The 19,165-nt window shown below is 42.1% G+C and overlaps 1 protein-coding gene across 1 annotated transcript in view; it reads right to left on the bottom strand.

The window, feature by feature from the left end:
- The window catches only part of CLU (clusterin), a 60,001-nt gene that overhangs the window by 21,777 nt on the left and 19,059 nt on the right, over positions 1 to 19,165 (bottom strand). Inside the window, exons 2-5 of the mRNA XM_089686073.1 lie at positions 8,250 to 8,351; positions 6,077 to 6,225; positions 5,773 to 5,943; positions 1,185 to 1,593 (exon numbers count right to left, since the gene is read on the bottom strand). Of these exons, the coding sequence (XP_089542199.1) occupies positions 1,185 to 1,593; positions 5,773 to 5,943; positions 6,077 to 6,225; positions 8,250 to 8,334 (814 nt within the window). The 5' untranslated portion in view covers positions 8,335 to 8,351. The remainder of the gene's footprint in view (positions 1 to 1,184; positions 1,594 to 5,772; positions 5,944 to 6,076; positions 6,226 to 8,249; positions 8,352 to 19,165) is intronic.

The following is a 19,165-nucleotide window of genomic DNA, read 5'->3' as shown; positions in this document are numbered from 1 at the left end:
ATAGGTGGCAGCAACTTGCATATATTTGGGGTTGTGTTTGTTCATACCAGTGGAGCGCAGGGGGATCATTTTTACATTTCCTAAGAGACCATGCTATCCATGGGATTGGTGAGCGGGCGGATGCCCAACCTCTTTCTGACAACACTCTAGAGACACTGCATGCACACACCTTTACCCCTCAGTAACACAGCCTATCTGTTATCTTCATTGAATTACCATTAGTCACTACTGTATATGGGCCCCACCATTGCTAGCAGAGGACAGCGGCTACTATCACATCAGGAACTTTAAACATCTCAGGGCTCAAGTTGTTACTTCTAGTTACATAGGGACCCCATTGCATTCAAGCCATTGTTATTAAATTTAGGGTGTCTATACCCATTTATGCCAGAGTATATATAGCATATATATATATGTACTTGATTCTTTGCATTCCCTATTTTTTTGATAGTGGCCCAGAGGGAGCTGATAAGTCAACAAGCCTTTTCTTCCCCTCCCGCTGCTGCTGTTGCAGTTACATAGTTACAACATACCATTTGTAACCGTATGATCTGTTAACCAAGCCTAATATAGAGGTGTTATTAAGGAATTGTGTCTCTTGTTGAAATATGTCTGAACCTAGAGTGTCAGAGGTGTTGGGAGGCTTGCAAGGTCAGGACAACCACTAGGGACAAGCATTATCATGCAGCATCTGCAGGGATAGTGCTCCATTTGTTAAAAGGTGAACATATCCTTTAAGAGAGTTTAGTAAGTGTTTTACCGCTGTTGTTTAGTCATTTTTGCCCAAACCAGTTAAAAAAATAAATTTTAAGGGCTTATTTATAATGTGGGGCAGATATTGTTATCTACTCTTTTCATTATACTCCATCAGGCTAGGCACGCTGTGGTCCGTATTTTACAACCCATTCATGCAGGCCACAGCATGGATTTTTCTCTGCTTATTGTAGCACAGAGATCTCTGTGATTGGACAAGAGCCGGTTACGCAACACGGGTGTTAGTTATGGCAGTATTGCCAGTAGCACAGCAGGAGTTGTACTATCCAAGAAGACTAAAGTGTTTTTAACCTGTTTGAAGAAAGCAGACAGCAAATGGCAGAGGTAAACATCTATTAAGAACTCTAAAGCTATGAAAAATATATATCAGTTAGCAATGGGCTTTAAATAAATCTCTGGCTAACTCTTACCATCGAACCGTGGTCCTTGTTGGATCATCTGACGATGCTTCTCCATCATTTTCTGAGCAGCTTTGAAGAGGGAGTCAAAATTGCTAGTGAAAAAAGGTTCAAACAAAGGTGAGCGTTGCTTGCGGATACGCATGGCGGAAACTGGAGGGCTGATTCTCTGAAAGGGGAATGGTTCCCACTGGGGAAAACTGAAACCATTGAAAGGCCTGCTGAAAAGTGGCTTCATGTGGTCAAAAGCCTTGATGCTGTCCTGGAAGAGTTCATGTACGCTGTCTTCTACAATGCTATAGCCATCTTCGATATCCTCCAATGCCATGTGCTGCTGCTCGTTTTGCTTGTTTAGAGTGTCTATTCTCTCTCCATTGACCCAAATGGCAAAGGGAGAAGATCTATTCAAGAAGTCTTCCAGCTGTAAGGAGAAAAGGGACACCATCATTTTCACTCCATTAAAATACTTTTTCTTAAAGTTTTGTCAAATTTTCACCGGGATCGGTTTCCAGTAGGGTGCAATTTGCATGCAGTTTTTATTTTTATTTAGCCTCACGCTTTTGTGAACTTCCTCTGAGGCCTCCAGGAATGCCAACCACCCATAACTTCATAAACAGTCCATGAGAACAGAGAGAATTTTGGCTGTCCTTAAATTGCTCACAAAAAAGTCCAAAAAGTAAAAAATGAAAGCAGTTGCTAGATGATAGTAAGGCCACATTCACTTTTATTCATACACCTTATGTTGCTCCCTCCTGAGGAATTTATATTGGTCCCTCTTCCAGGGGACAATCAGAGACAATAATAATGTTATGGGAGGCAACCAGAAGAGTGAGAAAGAAATGGACCTGTGTTATGCCTGTGCTGCTACTGCTGTGGTGGGCCTCTCTCAATCCCATGTAAAGGGGACATGGTTTTATAAGATAGGTAGGCTGAGGCCTATGTTTTTTAACTGTATGTTCCTATAAAGAGGCAAAAAGAATAGTGATAAACCTCTACCAGGAAACTAGCGTTGAACGTGATCTTATTTATTTTTTTAAGCATTCACCGGACTGAGGTATATTGATATGTTTCTTCCTGTTTGGCAGAGCCATGAAAGTGTGCAGATCACAATAAATAGTCTCATTGCTCAAAAAGTATATGAAACACCCTGCTATAAATGTCTAATGCAGGATGATGAAGCAAACACAAGATAGCAGTGTCTTGCAGAACAATAGCATTCACATGTTGAAGAATAGCCATGTGGAACCTGTATGCTGAATTGCAGGACTTTACTGAAGAACAGTGCACCAGGAAACTACATTTCCCAGAGGAGCTTGCGTGTGGGCGGGGGCATATACAATTCAAAGCCCAGGAGACTGACCAAGAAGCTAGAGGCAAGAGATCGAGAGAGGAGGAAGTGTGCTGATGGTTGGAGTTTTGGTCCAGGCCGCAGAACCAGAGTCAGAGATAGAGGGGGAACAGAATAAGTCTGCTGATCATCAGTCTTCCCCATGCTGAGGTGAGTCAATCTTTAAGCAGACCAGCTGGTGATGCCGAAACAGGACTGGAGAGTCTGAGGGGGCCCCCACCTGAGAGAACATTGACAATTTCATCACATCTGCTATCTACCTGCACATAGGTACGGACATTACACTTAGTTACCCTAGTTTGTGGCCTAGTTCTCCCAGCTGCCACCATTGGAACATATTTGCATTAGTCTTATCATCCAAGCAGACTGGAGGACACACAGCTGCAGGCCAGAGTACAGCAGTGCCCACTGATACAGTAATCTACCCTTCCCAGTTGAACATGTTTTCTACTACTGTTGCCTTTGGCCCTTGTCATCCAGAGAGAGAGTTGTTCTTGCCTACAAACACTTATGCCAACTGTTACACTTTACTACTTCAAATCTGTCTTTGTTTAGTGCCTTAAAGGGGACCTTATGTAAGTTCACTACCATTAAGAGGAGAAGTACTTATTAACTATCATCTACACCTTAGATCATCTTCACACCAACTGGGCCCCAACTAGCATGCAGAAGACTCCATATTGTTCTTAAAGGGGCATTGGTTGATTATAGACAGGTGCTCTCTCCATTTTCAAATCTAATCCCTGCCATCAGGTTCTGAGGACTCGCATTGAGCGTACCTGTTTAATGATAGTTGCTCTCGCTCGCTGGTGATTTAACAGTCACTGTAGATTGGAGGCAGTACATTATCCCTGAAAGCAGGACTGCTAACAGTTACTGGTACTTTACTGTGGATGTTGTTACTTTTACTTAAAGTTGACAAGAGTGATTATATTGCTGCATATACTAATGCTATTTTTTTTTTTTGGGGGGGGGGGGGGTTTGATCAAGCTACGTTCAGACTCAATATAAACTTCACTTTGATTTACACTAACCTGTGTGTGAGTCCATTTTACAGTGGTGACTTATTTGGGTCACAAGAGTGTGGTGGTGTAAACAGAGGTTGGGCTTTCAGAAAGAAGTCCAGGTTGACAGGGAACCCAAAAATTACTAAGCAACCCTTAAGAGGTGTAGAGCTACATATAAATAATTATTGGGATCCCTCTGCACTGAACTTATGGATACTATTTATAATTGCTTTGAGACTGACTCCCTCTGATTGAAACATTGGATGGAGCCATCTGAACCCAACAGAAGGGAAGGAAGGTAGGCTGAAGAGTCACTTCTCTGACTCCTTCTGTTGTAAATTTTAGCTTGAGATGTTTAGCTCTGTAAATAAAATGATATTTGTAGCAAAAGCACATAAGGAGATTATGGTAAAAAAAGACAAAGACATCCACAGCTGCACCTAATGCCTGAAAATGAAAATACAAGCAAGTTAGCTTTTCATAGCAGAAGAGACCTTGAGGTATGCATGTACAGCCACTCTCAGGCTTGAAAACATTTCTAGAAGTAAATATGGATTTTCTTTTTCATTATAAGCTGTATTATTCCGAGTAGTTGCTCATAATCAGGCAGAGATAAATGCCATCTGTTTCCTGCTGTCTGGAGCAAAGATGTCAGTTAAAACTATATACACCCAAAAATAAATGAAAAAGTAGTTCGTTGTTAAAAGGAAACAAGTTTTTGGTCAATTATTTTTTAAGTTATAAAGGCATCAGTTTCTAAAGTTATAAGTACCTGTAAGGCCTAAGGAGGTTGATGTAAATGCCGTCATTACATCGGTGTTCAAAAGCAGAAGGGCCCTGTTCCATTGGCAGTGAGTGCAGTGCCCCAAGTCATTGGCCTTCAATGGGTGAAGGACCTATCAATTTGGTGCTAGTCGGTGAAAGCCCCTCTATTCAATGATGGCAGTGGAAAAGGACTCTTACTCCTTCGTGGTCAGCGGTTACGTGGATGAAACAGGAGCCCCTCTTCACATGCTGATACCTGCAGACTCTGCACCCAAACAATGAGTGTAATATTAGATACTGCTCACAGATTCAGGACATGGCCAGGGCACTTTCATTCACTGAAAGTACCTGGTTGTCATCTAACCACTGAGGTTCTTGGGTCCATTACAATCAGGGACAGCCTCTTCTAGTAAAGGGACTCAGTATCTCAAAGGCTTCTATGCACTTGAACGGGATGGGAAGCTGATATTTGTACCTTGTTCCCCAGGGCATGCACACCACCTGTTAAGAACTGGCCTACAGCAACCTGGATGAAAGACAGAAGCATTAAACAGGTAGACTGGGCTCCCTGTATGCATCTCAATGATTCATTTTCAGGTTTGCATGTGCAAAGCTATAAAAAGCCAGGACTTTTTTCAGGGGGAAAGTGGGGGAACGCAGTTCTGGCACTGAATGTATGTAATGGTAGGGGGTGGCGGGGTGTGCTGGAGGGTCTATTGAGGCTGGCTGCCGGGGGATTTGTTATCACTTGGGGGATCTGTTATTGCAGGGAATCTATTATTTACCTTAGGTCTACAGTTACTGTTGGGGGATTTGTTGTTGCTGGGGGGGGGTCAATTGCTGCTGTGAGGAAACTACTATTGAGGGAGGGGGTCTATTAATGCTGGCTGCTGGCAGGGGTATGTTGTTGCTGGGGTGGATTTGTTGCTCCTGGGGATATTTTGTTGCACAGGGTCTGTTGTTGCTGTTGGGGGATCTATTATTCCAGGCTGCAAGGAATTTAATTTACTGCCTTTCTTGTTATCAGTAACAAATTATACAAATTATTTAGCCCAAAAAATTATACTTGGTTCTGTTTTTTATAGAGGGGTGGTACTGGGAGGTGGGTAGGGGGTGGGACCAAGTGATAATTCTCCCAGCTGGGTTGGTGGTGGAAATAAGGGGTGACTCAGAAGGGGGGAGCACCTGCACCTATTCTCTGAGAAAATAAAGCCTTGTAAAAAGCTAAAAGAAAAAAAAGTAAAAATGTATGAGAACTACATGCATGGACTGATAATATACCAGTTCAACTGCAAAGGTCACTATCCTATCATACTTTATCTTTCAACACCACAGGAAAACCAAAACATGAAAATATGAACTCTGTTTGCTTGTAGAGGGTTTATAAATACTGCCCATTTTTGTCTTGGAAAACCTGACTGTATGTGCTCCAGAACGCTTTGGATTCTGCTTTGTATTACAACTGAAGGCATAAATTCACCTGACGCCCAACCAGGCCTGATCCGCTTCTGCAGGTCTTGGAGTAGAACCTGACGCAAGTCTGTTTGAGGCAAGGCTTACACTCCTCCCACAGTGCCAGCATGGTGTCATTGCAGATTTCCTGGGTCTCGGAGAGCTGCTGCTCAGACTCCAGAGCCTGCTTCAAAGCATCCTAAGAATATAAAAGAAAAATGTCAAGAGGCTTGTATCATGCTGCAGTAGACATCGGCAGAAAAAAAGCCTAAAACATAGGCTCAAGTTCCACAATGCATAGATTTGATAGATAAAAGAAGTGAAAGAATTACCTCCTTGCTCTTCTTGGTCTCCTCCAGTGTGCGAAGAATCTTCTGGTGCTCTTCCCCAGTTTGATCCATGAGCTGTTTCATCTGCTTGACTCCATTTAGGGCATTCTCAAACTGTTCAGTGATGTACTTTCTTCCCTCTTCTGAAATTTCTGCAGAACGAAGACAGACATTGTTACAAAAATGTCAGAAGCAATTTTCCTCAACTGACAATGATACAACAGACCATCTACATGTAGCACTACCCCCATAGGAGTTGCTGAAGATTTGGGCCCCCCTGTAGTCCTGCATAGCTAGGCAACACATATTTTCTCAAACTTGCATTCAGAATCAGTAAACAGTCCTTTGTTTTATTTTATATTAATGGTGTTGAACTTGGATGGGGTAAGGGTTGTATGGGATACCCAAGGAACAGTGATCTGAGGACAAACTCCTTAGCAACTATGTACAAGTCTTTACAGAGCAGAAACTCTTCTTGGAGAGCTCTCCAGCCTCACCTGGTGTACCACCACAGACCCCAGATAATCCTCTTCTTATCCAGATGCCTGAGGGAATCCCTGGGCAAGGGAATCCAGTCTCTGCCATGTTAAATTAAACTGTCCTAGGTAAGGAGCTAATCAGGTTTCCCACCAGATTGCTCTTTTCCCCTTAACCTGTGAGCTGATTTAGGTAGGTGGCTGCCTTCAGGCCTTACACTGGGCTGACTCCTTTCCTGGCTCTACAGGTGGCCCTCGCTCTGAGGGCCAGTAAGGCTGAGCGATCATCCTTTCCTGCTTCCTGCCTGCAGGTAGGCCCCTTCTTACTGGGAAGGCTCAGTCACACTTAAGGACCCCATGTCAAGCCTCCTGCATGGAGATTGACTAGATACCCTCAAGTGTGCAGACCAGCCCCTCTTCACCCCCGCTCACTGCTTCTAGACTCTTCTCCAAGATTCCAGAGCAGGGGGAGGTATCAAGGAACTGATCTGCAGAGCCTTTCAGCCCTGACCTAAATTTTACCCAGCTGACTATTGCCCAAGCTGCTATTCAGCCCTTCTGCCTGTAAATATAATCAGCTAGCTCCCCCTAGCTAACTAGGAGGGTGCTACATACATAAAGCCACAAATTACAGTGCAGGGTGCTAAGGTGGCACTACGTTGTCATGCATGCTGATAAACATCTTTTTTAAAATGAACAGGCTCTTGCTAATATTGTGATCTATGGCTCATCATGAGTTTAAGGAACAAAATTCATCTGGTCCAGAAGGAACTGGCAGAATTTCGATAAGTGGGTGGGCTCCCCCAGCTCAACAGAAATGAATTGTTTAATCGGCTTTTGTCGAAGGGACATATTAGAAATGATTCCATTGATCAGCAGCTGGAGCTGCTGATTAGTGCAATACAATGTATTTGGAGGGATTGTCGGATTCCTCTATCCACCTGGCTGAACAAAAAAGAAACTGTGTATGGACACGTTATAGCATACCAAGCAGGTATATACCAGACAGTACTGACACTTAGTGCTCTGGATAGAGACAACTACATACTATAGAGGGATATGCTTTGTTCATATTTCATGTCTGAGGTTTACAACCACTTTAAGCAGACATGGTTGAACCTTCATGGATACAGAAAGAGAAAAAGGATGAAGGATGGGAGAGAGGAAGGAAAGAAAAGGAGGAAAATTGAAAGAGAGGAAGGAAGGAAAGACAGAAGAGAGAAAGGAAGGAAAGACAGGAGAATGGAAGGAAAGAAAATGAAGAAGGACAACAGAGAGGAAGGAAAGGGAAGACAAATGGGGAGATGTAAAGAAGGCATGACGGGAAGAACGAAGGAAGAAAAGCAAGGAAAAAAGGGAAGGACAAAGGCAAGAAAAGACAGGAGAGATGAAGGAAGGAAAGGAATGAAGAAATGAATGAATCAAGGATTAAGGAAAAAGGAAGAGGAAAAGCAGAGGAAAGGAAAGGAAGAGGAAAGAAAGAGGAAAGGAAGAGGAAAGGAAAGGAAGAGGAAGAGGAAAAGGAAAGGAAGAGGAAAGGAAAGGAAGGTAGGGAGGGAGGGAAAAAGGAAAAGGAAGGAAGTTAGGCAGGAAGGAAGGAAAGAAGGGAGGAAGTAACCTAAAGTATAGAAAATAAAAATGTATTACATATAATAAAGGTTATCAGTAGTGTTACAGAATAAAGGTTATAATTTACTCACTTTTCAGGCTCTCGGGGGGTAGAAGAGCCCCTGTAAAGTTGACCAGAATGCCCACTAGCAGCAGTGATAGAGGAACCATCCTCATTTTCTCACTGGATATCTCTGTAAGAAGAACACAAATACATATGAGGGATCACCCATTGCCAAGCCTGTATGAAATATATTGTACTTGACTTCAGAAACAAATTAGACAGGAAAGGGACAATAGGATGGGTCCTTGTCACTGGCCAGGAACCCATCTACCCATCAGCTGCACACCCTTCAGGGTATAACTTTTTGTGAGCCCTTTAACATCTGCATAATACTGTGACTACCACTGATAATAAAAAGATATTTTTCAGCGGCAGTTTTCACTATGTGGATCTACTGTATATGACACTGTTTGAATTTAATTTGCATCCTTATTCAAGTTAAATGGGAAGTTTGACCAGGACACATTAATCAGAATACCTAAAGCGACCCTGTCAATTGCCTGAAAAACCTTTAAAGAATATGTAAACCCAACATTTTATATTCCTGATATGTGCCTGCTGTACCATGTACCATCCCTGGTGTTCCTCCCAGCCCCTCTGCTTTCCTATTAAAAACTGACCACACCAGGCAGGAGAGCACAGTGTGGTCAGCTCGCTAGCTTTGCTGGGAACTCAGTCTGCTCTCCTCCAATGATCAGACTTGACCTGACTGCCCCCCCCTTCCTGCACAGCCATTTACTAGGAAGACCAGGGTGCTGCTGTTTCTCCTCCCCTGGTTTTCTATGCAGCTGAGCAAAGAGGGTATGTGATCGCTTATAAAAAGAGGGTAAAGGTATTTATAATGTGTTTTTATATCTATACACAAATGTTTTGCCTTTCATTTCGGTTTTAAACTGAATGGGTTATTTTACAAGGTGAGGCATATACTTTAACTGGAGGTTTCCTGCACTGCACTTCTGGCAGACACTGTATCCCCCTGCCGCATACGATGCTTCCACCAACTGACCCCTAAGACACCTGTGTTATGTAATGACATAGGAGGGCAGAGGAAGGACTCGCAGTGCATGGCATGGGACATGGGAATCCAAGACTCCCCAAAGTTTTGAATAATGAAGATTCTGACAGAGGCTACAGCTCTGGAAAGAAGTGAAGATAGGAGACACAGGCCACCAGAGAGGTGGTATGTATACAGTGGTGCACATGTCCACAACTAATGTGCACTGCTTGTTACAAACAAATGGAAAAGAGAGGAAAAGGAGAGGTTTGGGAGCTCACAATTTCAAAGAGGCAGAAAAAAACACAGTAAGAAACTATTTCATGAAAAAAATGACATGGCCATTGAGTAATGGATGCATAAAGATTATTTTTGGAGAATAAAGTTATAGTTTATTGTCACTTTAAGAAGCCACCTGTGTCCTAGTAACAGGGCCATTGGCCACTGCTGAAGCGTCACATGCATACAGAACACGTTTTACTCAGGGTCTTGCTGCCAACTCATGCATACTAAATGTCACAATTTTTTAGCCCCCATTCTCAGCACTGTAGTGCAGTGTTAAACATTGCCTACACGCACACTTGTGTTGCGTTGTGCTTTTCACGTAGTGCAGCCCATTCATTTCAATACACGCAGCAAATGCAGCAAGAAGAAGCATGCACCTTTTTTTCCCAGTGTTTCTTAACCATGCAAGAAAGGACAATTTGCTTAGTGTGTTTCAGGATGCACCAAGGGAAAAAGAATCCATTGAGAGAGTACAACACTGGGGGTACATTGTTGGTTAGCACTTCAGAGGAAAATAATTTGGGGGTACTTATTTCAGATGATTGCAGAATGAGCAAACAGGGATCATTGGCAGGAGGAAGGAGGTCCTGATTCCTCTATATAGATCTTTATATCACTAGAGGGGTCACCAACAGGAGGAAGGAGGTCCTGATCCCTCTATATAGATCTTTATATCACTAGAGGGGTCACCAACAGGAGGAAGGAGGTCCTGATCCCTCTATATAGATCTTTATATCACTAGAGGGATCACCAACAGGAGGAAAGAGGTCCTGATTCCTCTATATAGAGCTTTATATAACTAGAGGGGTCACCAGCAGGAGGAAGGAAGTCCTGATCCATCTATATAGATCTTTATATCACTAGAGGGGTTGCCAGCAGGAGGAAGGAGGTCCTGATTCCTCTATATAGATCTTTATATCACTAAAGGGGTCACCAGCAGGAGGAAGGAGGTCCTGATTCCTCTATATAGATCTTTATATCACTAAAGGGGTCACCGGCAAAAAGAAGAAGGTCCTGATTTCTCTATATAGTAGATCTTTATATCACTAGAGGGGTCACCGGCAGGAGGAAGGAGGTCCTGAATAGTCTGTATAAATCTTTATGTCACTAGAGGGGTCACCGGCAGGAGGAAGGAGGCTCTGATTCCTCTACGTAGATCTTTATATCACTAGAGGGGTCACCAGCAGGAGGAAGGAGGTCCTGATTCCCCTATACAAATCTTTATATCACTAGAGGGATCACTGGCAGGAGGAAGGAGGTACTGATCCCTCGATATAGATCTTTATATCACTAGAGGGTTCTTCAGCAGGAGGAAGGAGGCTCTGATCCTCTACATAGATCTTTATATCACTAGAGGGGTCATCAGCAGGAGGAAGGAGGTCCTGATTCCTCCAGATAGATCTTTATATCACTAGAGGGGTCACCAGCAGGAGGAAGGAGGTCTTGATTCCTCTACATAGATCTTTATATCACTAGAGGGGTTGCCAGCAGGAGGAAGGAGGTCCTGATTCCTCTATATAGATCTTTATATCACTAGAGGGGTCACCGGCAGGAGGAAGGAGGCTCTGATTCCTCTACATAGATCTTTATATCACTAGAGGGGTCACCAGCAAGAGGAAGGAGGTCCGGATTCCTCTACATAGATCTTTATATCACTAGAGGGGTCACCAGCAGGAGGAAGGAGGTCCTGATTCCCCTATACAAATCTTTATATCACTAGAGGAATCACTGGCAGGAGGAAGGAGGTACTGATCCCTCGATATAGATCTTTATATCACTAGAGGGTTCTCCAGCAGGAGGAAGGAGCCTCTGATCCTCTGCATAGATCTTTATATCACTAGAGGGGTCATCAGCAGGAGGAAGGAGGTCCTGATTCCTCTACATAAATCTTTATATCACTAGAGGGGTCACCAGCAGGAGGAAGGAGGTCTTGATTCCTCTACATAGATCTTTATATCACTAGAGGGGTTGCCAGCAGGAGGAAGGAGGTCCTGATTCCTCTATATAGATCTTTATATCACTAAAGGGGTCACCGGCAAAAGGAAGAAGGTCCTGATTTCTCTATATAGTAGATCTTTATATCACTAGAGGGGTCACCGGCAGGAGGAATGAGGTCCTGAATAGTCTGTATAAATCTTTATATCACTAGAGGGGTCACCAGCAGGAGGAAGGAGGTCCTGATTCCCCTCTATAGATCTTTATATCACTAGAGGGATTACTGGCAGGAGGAAAAAGGTCCTGATTCCTCTATATAGTAGATCTTTACATCACTACAGGGGTCACCGGCAGGAGGAAGGAGGTCCTGATTAATCTGTATAAATCTTTATATCACTAGAGGGGTCACCGGCAGAAAGACGGAGGTCCTGATTCCCCTATATAGATCTTTATATCGCTAGAGGGATCACCAGCAGGAGGAAGGAAGTCATGATTCCCCTATATAGATCTTTATATCACTAAAGGGGTCATCAGCAGGAGGAAGGAGGTCCTGATTCCTCTATATAGTAGATCTTTATATCACTAGAGGGGTCACCGGCAGGAGGAAGGAGGTCCTGATTAATCTGTATAAATCTTTATATCACTAGGGGGTCACTGGCAGGAGGAAGGAGGTCCTTATTCCCCTATATAGATCTTTATATCACTAGAGGGATCTCCGGCAGGAGGAAGGAGGTCCTGATTCCTCTATATAGATCTTTAATTAGACCTCATTTAGAATACTGTGTCCAGTTATGGAGACCTCGCTTACAAAAAGATATTGATAAGATAGAACGAGTCCAGAAATGGGTAACAAAAATGGTGAAAGATCCGGGGGATAAAACACATCGAGCAACTTCAGGATCTTAACATGTACAGTCTGGAGGAGATAAAGGGAAAGGGGAAACATGACTGAGACCTTTAAATACATCAAGGGGATAAATAAGGTTCAGGAGGGCAGGATTTTCAACATGAAACATAAATCAAGAACATGGGGACATGACCTCAAACTAACTGGAGGAAAGTTCACAACTAATGTCAGAAAGTACTATCTTACTGAAAGAGTAGTTGATGCTTGGAATAAATGTCCAGAAGAGGTAGTGAGCCAGTCAACAGTAAATATGGTAGCTTCAAACGTACTTGAGACAAGCATAGATCTATACTCAGACAAAAAAGTAAAAAAAAAAAAACAAACACAACTACCCTCCACCCCTCAAAATGCTAACCCCCCGCCCAAAAAAAAAAACCTAAAAAAAAAATACAAACACTACCCCCCCCCAAAAAAAAAAAAAGACAGGCAGACTTGATGGACCACTTTTTCCATCACTTTTCTATGTTTCTATATTTCATTAAAAACGAATGGCACTGCAAATGCGACACCCATGATTTGGCGCACATTCAAACGCTACACTAGTGAGAATGTTGTTGCACCGTTGATCATATATCACGCCCAATGTTTTCTACACTAATCTCATACAGATAGCTAGACACAAACCCACCTGGCGGAATAAAAGCAAGCTGTTTTGTAAAGAACGTGTATAACAGATGTTTCCCAGACTTTCCCAGAAGAAGAAATCTTATGTAACATCTTTACAGTAAGGAGGAGTGGAAAACATGGCTCAGGCTGTCAGGAAGACCAGGGAGGGGAGCGGAGAGCGGGGCTGCGTACATGGATTGCATAACTATACAAAACACACAGGAGTCAGATGTCCCTGAGGTCAATAGTCACAAAGTAACTCACAACCTCCTCCACTCAGGGGCAGACTGACCATTCGAGCATGCTCCACTACAAGAAAAAGTCAATTTACTTCTTAAAGGGTTAGTTCACCTTTAATCCAAATTAAAAGGTATGCGCTAATAACAAACTTATACAAAAGTGTATATCATCATCCAAAAAACATTAGTGTTTTAAATAAATTATAGTGTCCAAACATAAATTAGTGTCCAAAAAAATATATATATCTTCAGTGACTTGAACCAATTGTGAGAAATCCACCACCAAAGGAGATTAAATGAACTCACCAGAGCTAATGGCTGGTTAGATTATAAACCAGCAACAACGCTTGTGCTCTGGGAGCAATGAACCCGATGTCCAAATAGATATGGTGATGTTTCAGATACTTCCAGATAATAATAATCACAGCCAAACAACTTTGCAGCCCAAGCTCTTATGATGAACTTCTCCACTCTTTCTCATACCTCCATGAGAGCATGCAGTACACTCAGGGACAAAAAAGAGAACATAATGGTGCAATACGTTTTTTTCATTTATCTCTTTAATAAAAAAGGTATAAGGAAACTCACAAACAAGGTGTCCAACAGACACCAGCTTCAATCGCAAAAAAGGGTTGAGATACAGTTAACGCTCACCGCAGATCTCTCCCATACAGCACAGACCAGCAAGGCTCTCTAACGTCCACATCAAGTAGGCTACGCTCAACCGGTTTCGTCACACCGACGTCATCAAGGGGCGTAGCCTACTTGATGTGGACGTTAGAGAGCCTTGCTGGTCTGTGCTGTATGGGAGAGATCTGCGGTGAGCGTTAACTGTATCTCAACCCCTTTTTTGCGATTGAAGCTGGTGTCTGTTGGACACCTTGTTTGTGAGTTTCCTTATACCTTTTTTATTAAAGAGATAAATGAAAAAAAACGTATTGCACCATTATGTTCTCTTTTTTGTCCCTGAGTGTACTGCATGCTGTCATGGAGGTATGAGAAAGAGTGGAGAAGTTCATCATAAGAGCTTGGGCTGCAAAGTTGTTTGGCTGTGATTATTATTATCTGGAAGTATCTGAAACCTCACCATATCTATTTGGACATCGGGTTCATTGCTCCCAGAGCACAAGCGTTGTTGCTGGTTTATAATCTGACCAGCCATTAGCTCTGGTGAGTTCATTTAATCTCCTTTGGTGGTGGATTTCTCACAATTGGTTCAAGTCACTGAAGATATATATATTTTTTTGGACACTAATTTATGTTTGGACACTATAATTTATTTAAAACACTAATGTTTTTTGGATGATGATATACACTTTTGTATAAGTTTGTTATTAGCGCATACCTTTTAATTTGGATTATTGTTGCCAAAATTTATTTTGGGTGGGATATGCTGCTGACACTTTGGTGTTTTTTGTAAGTGGCGCTTTTTTCTTTTTTAATTTGGTATTAGTTCACCTTTACCAAAAAAAACTGCCTATGCAGGTCATGGATGTTTGCAAAAAACAAACTGCAGCATTGACCAAAGTTAGATAATGCCCTTGCTCATACCAACGTTCTAGCAACAAGGCAGGACAGGATGATGCCATCTCCAAGATTTTTTTGGCCAGGCTTAAAGTGGTTGTAAACCTTTATACCTTTATATACACCAGTGAAGCGACTGGCTTCACGTGATACACCGAGATGAAACAAATCCTCCTACCTGCCTGTATGGAAGGAAAATATATTTGTTATATTATATATACTGCATGTTGAAATGCGTTTTTTATATATTACAAAATATATGACAAATATTTTTAAAAATATATTTTTTTTAAATATATTCTTCAGATTTGTTTTAACATATAAAAAATTCATTTTAACATATATTTTTACATATATTTGTAAATGCATTCCAAAAAGGTAGATTTGCATTTTTAAAGACATACAGTATTTTTTAACCATTAGCCGCCCGGCCAATAGTCGTTTGGCGGCCGGCAAAATGCTTTAGCTTTCCGGGCGGACTCCATATGGCGTCCTCCCGGGCATGTGCAGTGTGCGCGCTTGCAGAGCCACGCAGCGGCGCGATCTGTCACCGGCCGTGTACCTCGGACACAGCCAATGACAGATCTGAGTACCGGCCCCCATTGCCGGTACCATGTGACCTGCTGTGACCAATCACAGCAGGTCACATGACAGTTGTATACAATGGATGGCTTCATTCATGCCATCCATTGTATACTAGTGCCTAGCTGTGAATGGTCACAGCAATCACATGCACATGTCATGTGATTAGCCGTGGCCAAATCACAGCTAAGCACAAAAAAAAAAAAAACCCTGAATGAATCAATGTCATTCAGGTAAATGCTTGCTTATAGCAAAGTAATTCATACTGTCCCAAACTACATCACTGACCTAATATCCAAGTACCGCTCAGCACGCACACTCTGCTCCTCACAAGACCTCCTTCTCTCTAGTTCCCTGGTCTCCTCCTCCCATGCCCTGCCTCCAGGACTTCTCCAGAGTGTCATCTGTCCTCTGGAACTCCCTGCCCCAACCCATCAGATTATCACCTACTCTCCTCTCCTTTAGGTGCACCCTGAAAACCCACCTCTTCAGGGAAGCCTACCCCACCCCCTGCTAACCTGCCGACCTCCTCCACTCTTCCTACCACCCCATCCCCCACGGCTATTTCCTCCTGTGCCACCATCCCCTCCCTCCTAGATTGTAAGCTGGAAAGAGCAGGGCCCTCGATCCCCTCATGTTTTGCATTGTATTGGTATTGTTCTGTCACATGTTCTGTCCCCCTTTGTAATGTACAGCGCTGAGCGAACTATTGGCGCTTTATAAATACTGTATAATAATAACAATAAGCAAATTGTGTAAAAAAATAAATAAACACTGATCACTTCCCCAAAGTAGTACAATGTTACTATGGTAACATTATACTACTTTGGTCATAGTGAAATATGAAAAAAAATCTTAAAAAAAAGAACAAAATGTAATAAAAAATGTACAATAATAAAAAAAAAAAAAAAAATGATATATTTTTTTTTTCGTGCTGTCACCAGTCAGTGTCCCTGTTCACCGCCATGCCAGTTATATGATGACGCTGTACTGCGCTGGTGACAGTATGTAAAAAAAAATAGTGAAAATAATTTTTTTGATTTTTTCATTTTCCAAAACATTATGAAAAAAAATACAACTTCAAAAAACTCGCCATGCCTCTTATGAAGTACGTCGGACTGTCTACTTTGGAAAAAGGGGTCATTTGGGGGATATCTGTACTATTCTGACATTCTTGGACCTCAAGAAATTAGATTGGCTGTCAGTACTTCAGGATTGATCAATATTCAGATCTATACCATAGTTTGTGAACTCTATAACTTTCCTACAAACTAAATAATACATCCTAATTTGGGTTATTTTCACCAAAGACATGTAGTAGAATACATCTCGGCCTAAATTTATGAAGAACAATTATTTATTTGCAAACTTTTATAACAGAAACAAAGAAAAACGTGGTTTTTTTTCAAACTTTTCAGTATTTTTTTGTTAATTTAGCAAAAAATAATAACCCCAGCAGTGATTAAATACCACCAAAAGAAAGCTCTAGTTGTGTGAAGAAAATAATAAAATTTTAGTTTGGGTACAATGTTGTATGACCGCGCAATTGTCATTCAAAGTGTGAGAGCACTGAAACCTGAAAAATGGCCTGGGCAGGAAGGGGGTAAAAGTGGCCGGTATTGAAATGGTTAAAATGTATTTTTAAAAATATTTTTTAGATATTTTGTAATAAAAACGCATTTCAACATGCTCTATATTTATATATATATATATATATATATATATATATATATTGAAATATATTGAATATGGCCAAAATTGTAGCATTTCAAATATATGCCAATATACTTGGGAAGGATATTTTTAAAATATATTTAAAATATATTTTTTACCATGTGGGTGTACCTGTTTATCTGTAGTCTTCTCTTCTCTACATCCATTCAAAGTGCTGAATTTCTAAAGCTTGTCTGAGCTTTCAGAAAACGGGGGGTGGAGAGCTGAAGTTACACTCTGCAGAGCTCAGTGAGGAGATCCCTGACAGCTGATTGGAGGGAAAAGACACACACACCCCTTCACACAGCTCACAGGAACAGAGCTAAGGTTATTAATCTGCTGGAGGTCTCCTGTCACCATTTTTCTCTTGGTGTCAGGAAAATTTGTCAGAAGTGATTCATGCTGATGGCAGAGGAAGGAGGCAGCAGACAAAAATAACACCTAGTGCTCTGGATTGAGATAAGTACACACTATAGAGGGATATGCTTTGTTCATATTTCATATCTGAGGGTTACAGCCGCTTTAAAGGGTTAGTTCACCTTTACCAAAAACCTAACTATACAGGTAAGGGGAGTCTGTAGATTAAAAAAAAAGCTGTGCAGCTTTGACCAAAATTGAATAATGCTCTTGATATAGAAAACGTACATATCTCATGAATCCTGACCTGAAAATCCTTCTGGACGTTACTAGGACGTTGCTAAGCGAGGCCCAGCTATTACTGTTCATCCACACCATCACAGGAGCAAGCTCCTTCTCTAATTCGAACCCCCCCGGGTACAGTAGCTCTGAGCTTGGCATTTGAGAGCTCACTCCTGTGATGGTGCACTGTGCTCTTTGCAAATGCAGGTGCTCTAGTGCGTAGTAAATGAGGTAAATCTTCACTTTGCAAAGAATACCCAATCACATGCAATTAAAATAAAAAAAAAAAAAATGAATTTTTGCTTGCACATGATTGGATTACGGAAGTCAGCAGAGCTTCTGCTCATTTACTAAGCTCTGGAGCAACTGCACAGCAACTGTGACAGTTATCATTACGGTATGCTTTAAATGTAATTGTCTAGGAAAACATACCCCATATATTGCATATATATATATAAATATTGGCAGGTGAAAGTACTGCTTCTGAGTCACCCCGTGTCTCCGCCCCCTACCCACCTCCAAGCACAATTATCTTCAGCCAGGAACAATAGGCCCCCCCTCCAGCAACGATAGATCCCCATCAGCAATGATAAAACCCTCTCCCCCAAGCACCAATAGACCACCAGCATCAAAATACCCCCAAATCAGCAGCTAGCATCAATAGACCCTCCAGCGGCAAGCAATAATAGGCACCTCCCTCAACAGTAGATCCCCCCCAGCAATTATTGGTGCCCTAGCAACATAAGATCCCTCCAGCAAAAAATAGATTTCCCACCAGCAACAACAGGCCTCCCCAGCAACACAGGACTCCCCCCCCCCCCCCTCAATGACAATAGATACCCCAGCATCAATAGACCTCCCAGCAAACCCCCAGCACCCTATTCAGTGCTGGAGGTGCCGGAACTGCGTTCCCCAAGTTCCTGCTGAAAAAAACCACTGTATATGGAGTTTATTGACCCTTTATGGACCGGAGCAGTTTCACTATGGGTCTGTTTATATGGTGACCATAGCTCCCAACTGTCCCTGATTTCGAGGGGCTGTCCCTGATTTCGAGGGACTGTCCCTGATTTCAAGGAACTGTCCCTGATTTCAAAAAAAGCCCCTCTTTCCTCCTCATTCATCTCTCATTTTGGTCTGATCTATATAGTTGGATATAAAATGCACTATGTATCTTGCAAAAAGTGTTTAAACCTTGCTAAACGGTGCTAAACCTTTCATAAAGTTTCTAATTGTTGCATTTGTACATTTCGAAAGCCAGTATAAAAGGAATAGTAGTAGGAAAAAAAAGCACTTTTTTTTGTAGAATTCTCCTTTAAAGGTAGGCGTGGCAGGGGGTGTGTCCTATGCCTACATACTTTTGCTAATAGGTGACCCTCGTTCCCATCTCAGAAAGTTGAGAGATATGGGTGATAACTTTGTCATCAGTTTACCAACTCTGGGCAAAACATGCCCCCACACACACCATCCTCAAACTGATCACTGACATGGAAAAAAAAACCCAAATGTCCATTCTACATACC

The sequence above is a fragment of the Staurois parvus genome, unplaced genomic scaffold, assembly GCF_062004578.1.
Source record: "Staurois parvus isolate SC_StPar_1 unplaced genomic scaffold, SC_StPar_1.0 ptg000390l, whole genome shotgun sequence".
Lineage (NCBI taxonomy): Eukaryota > Metazoa > Chordata > Amphibia > Anura > Ranidae > Staurois > Staurois parvus.
This window is presented reverse-complemented; position numbering and strand designations above follow the sequence as displayed.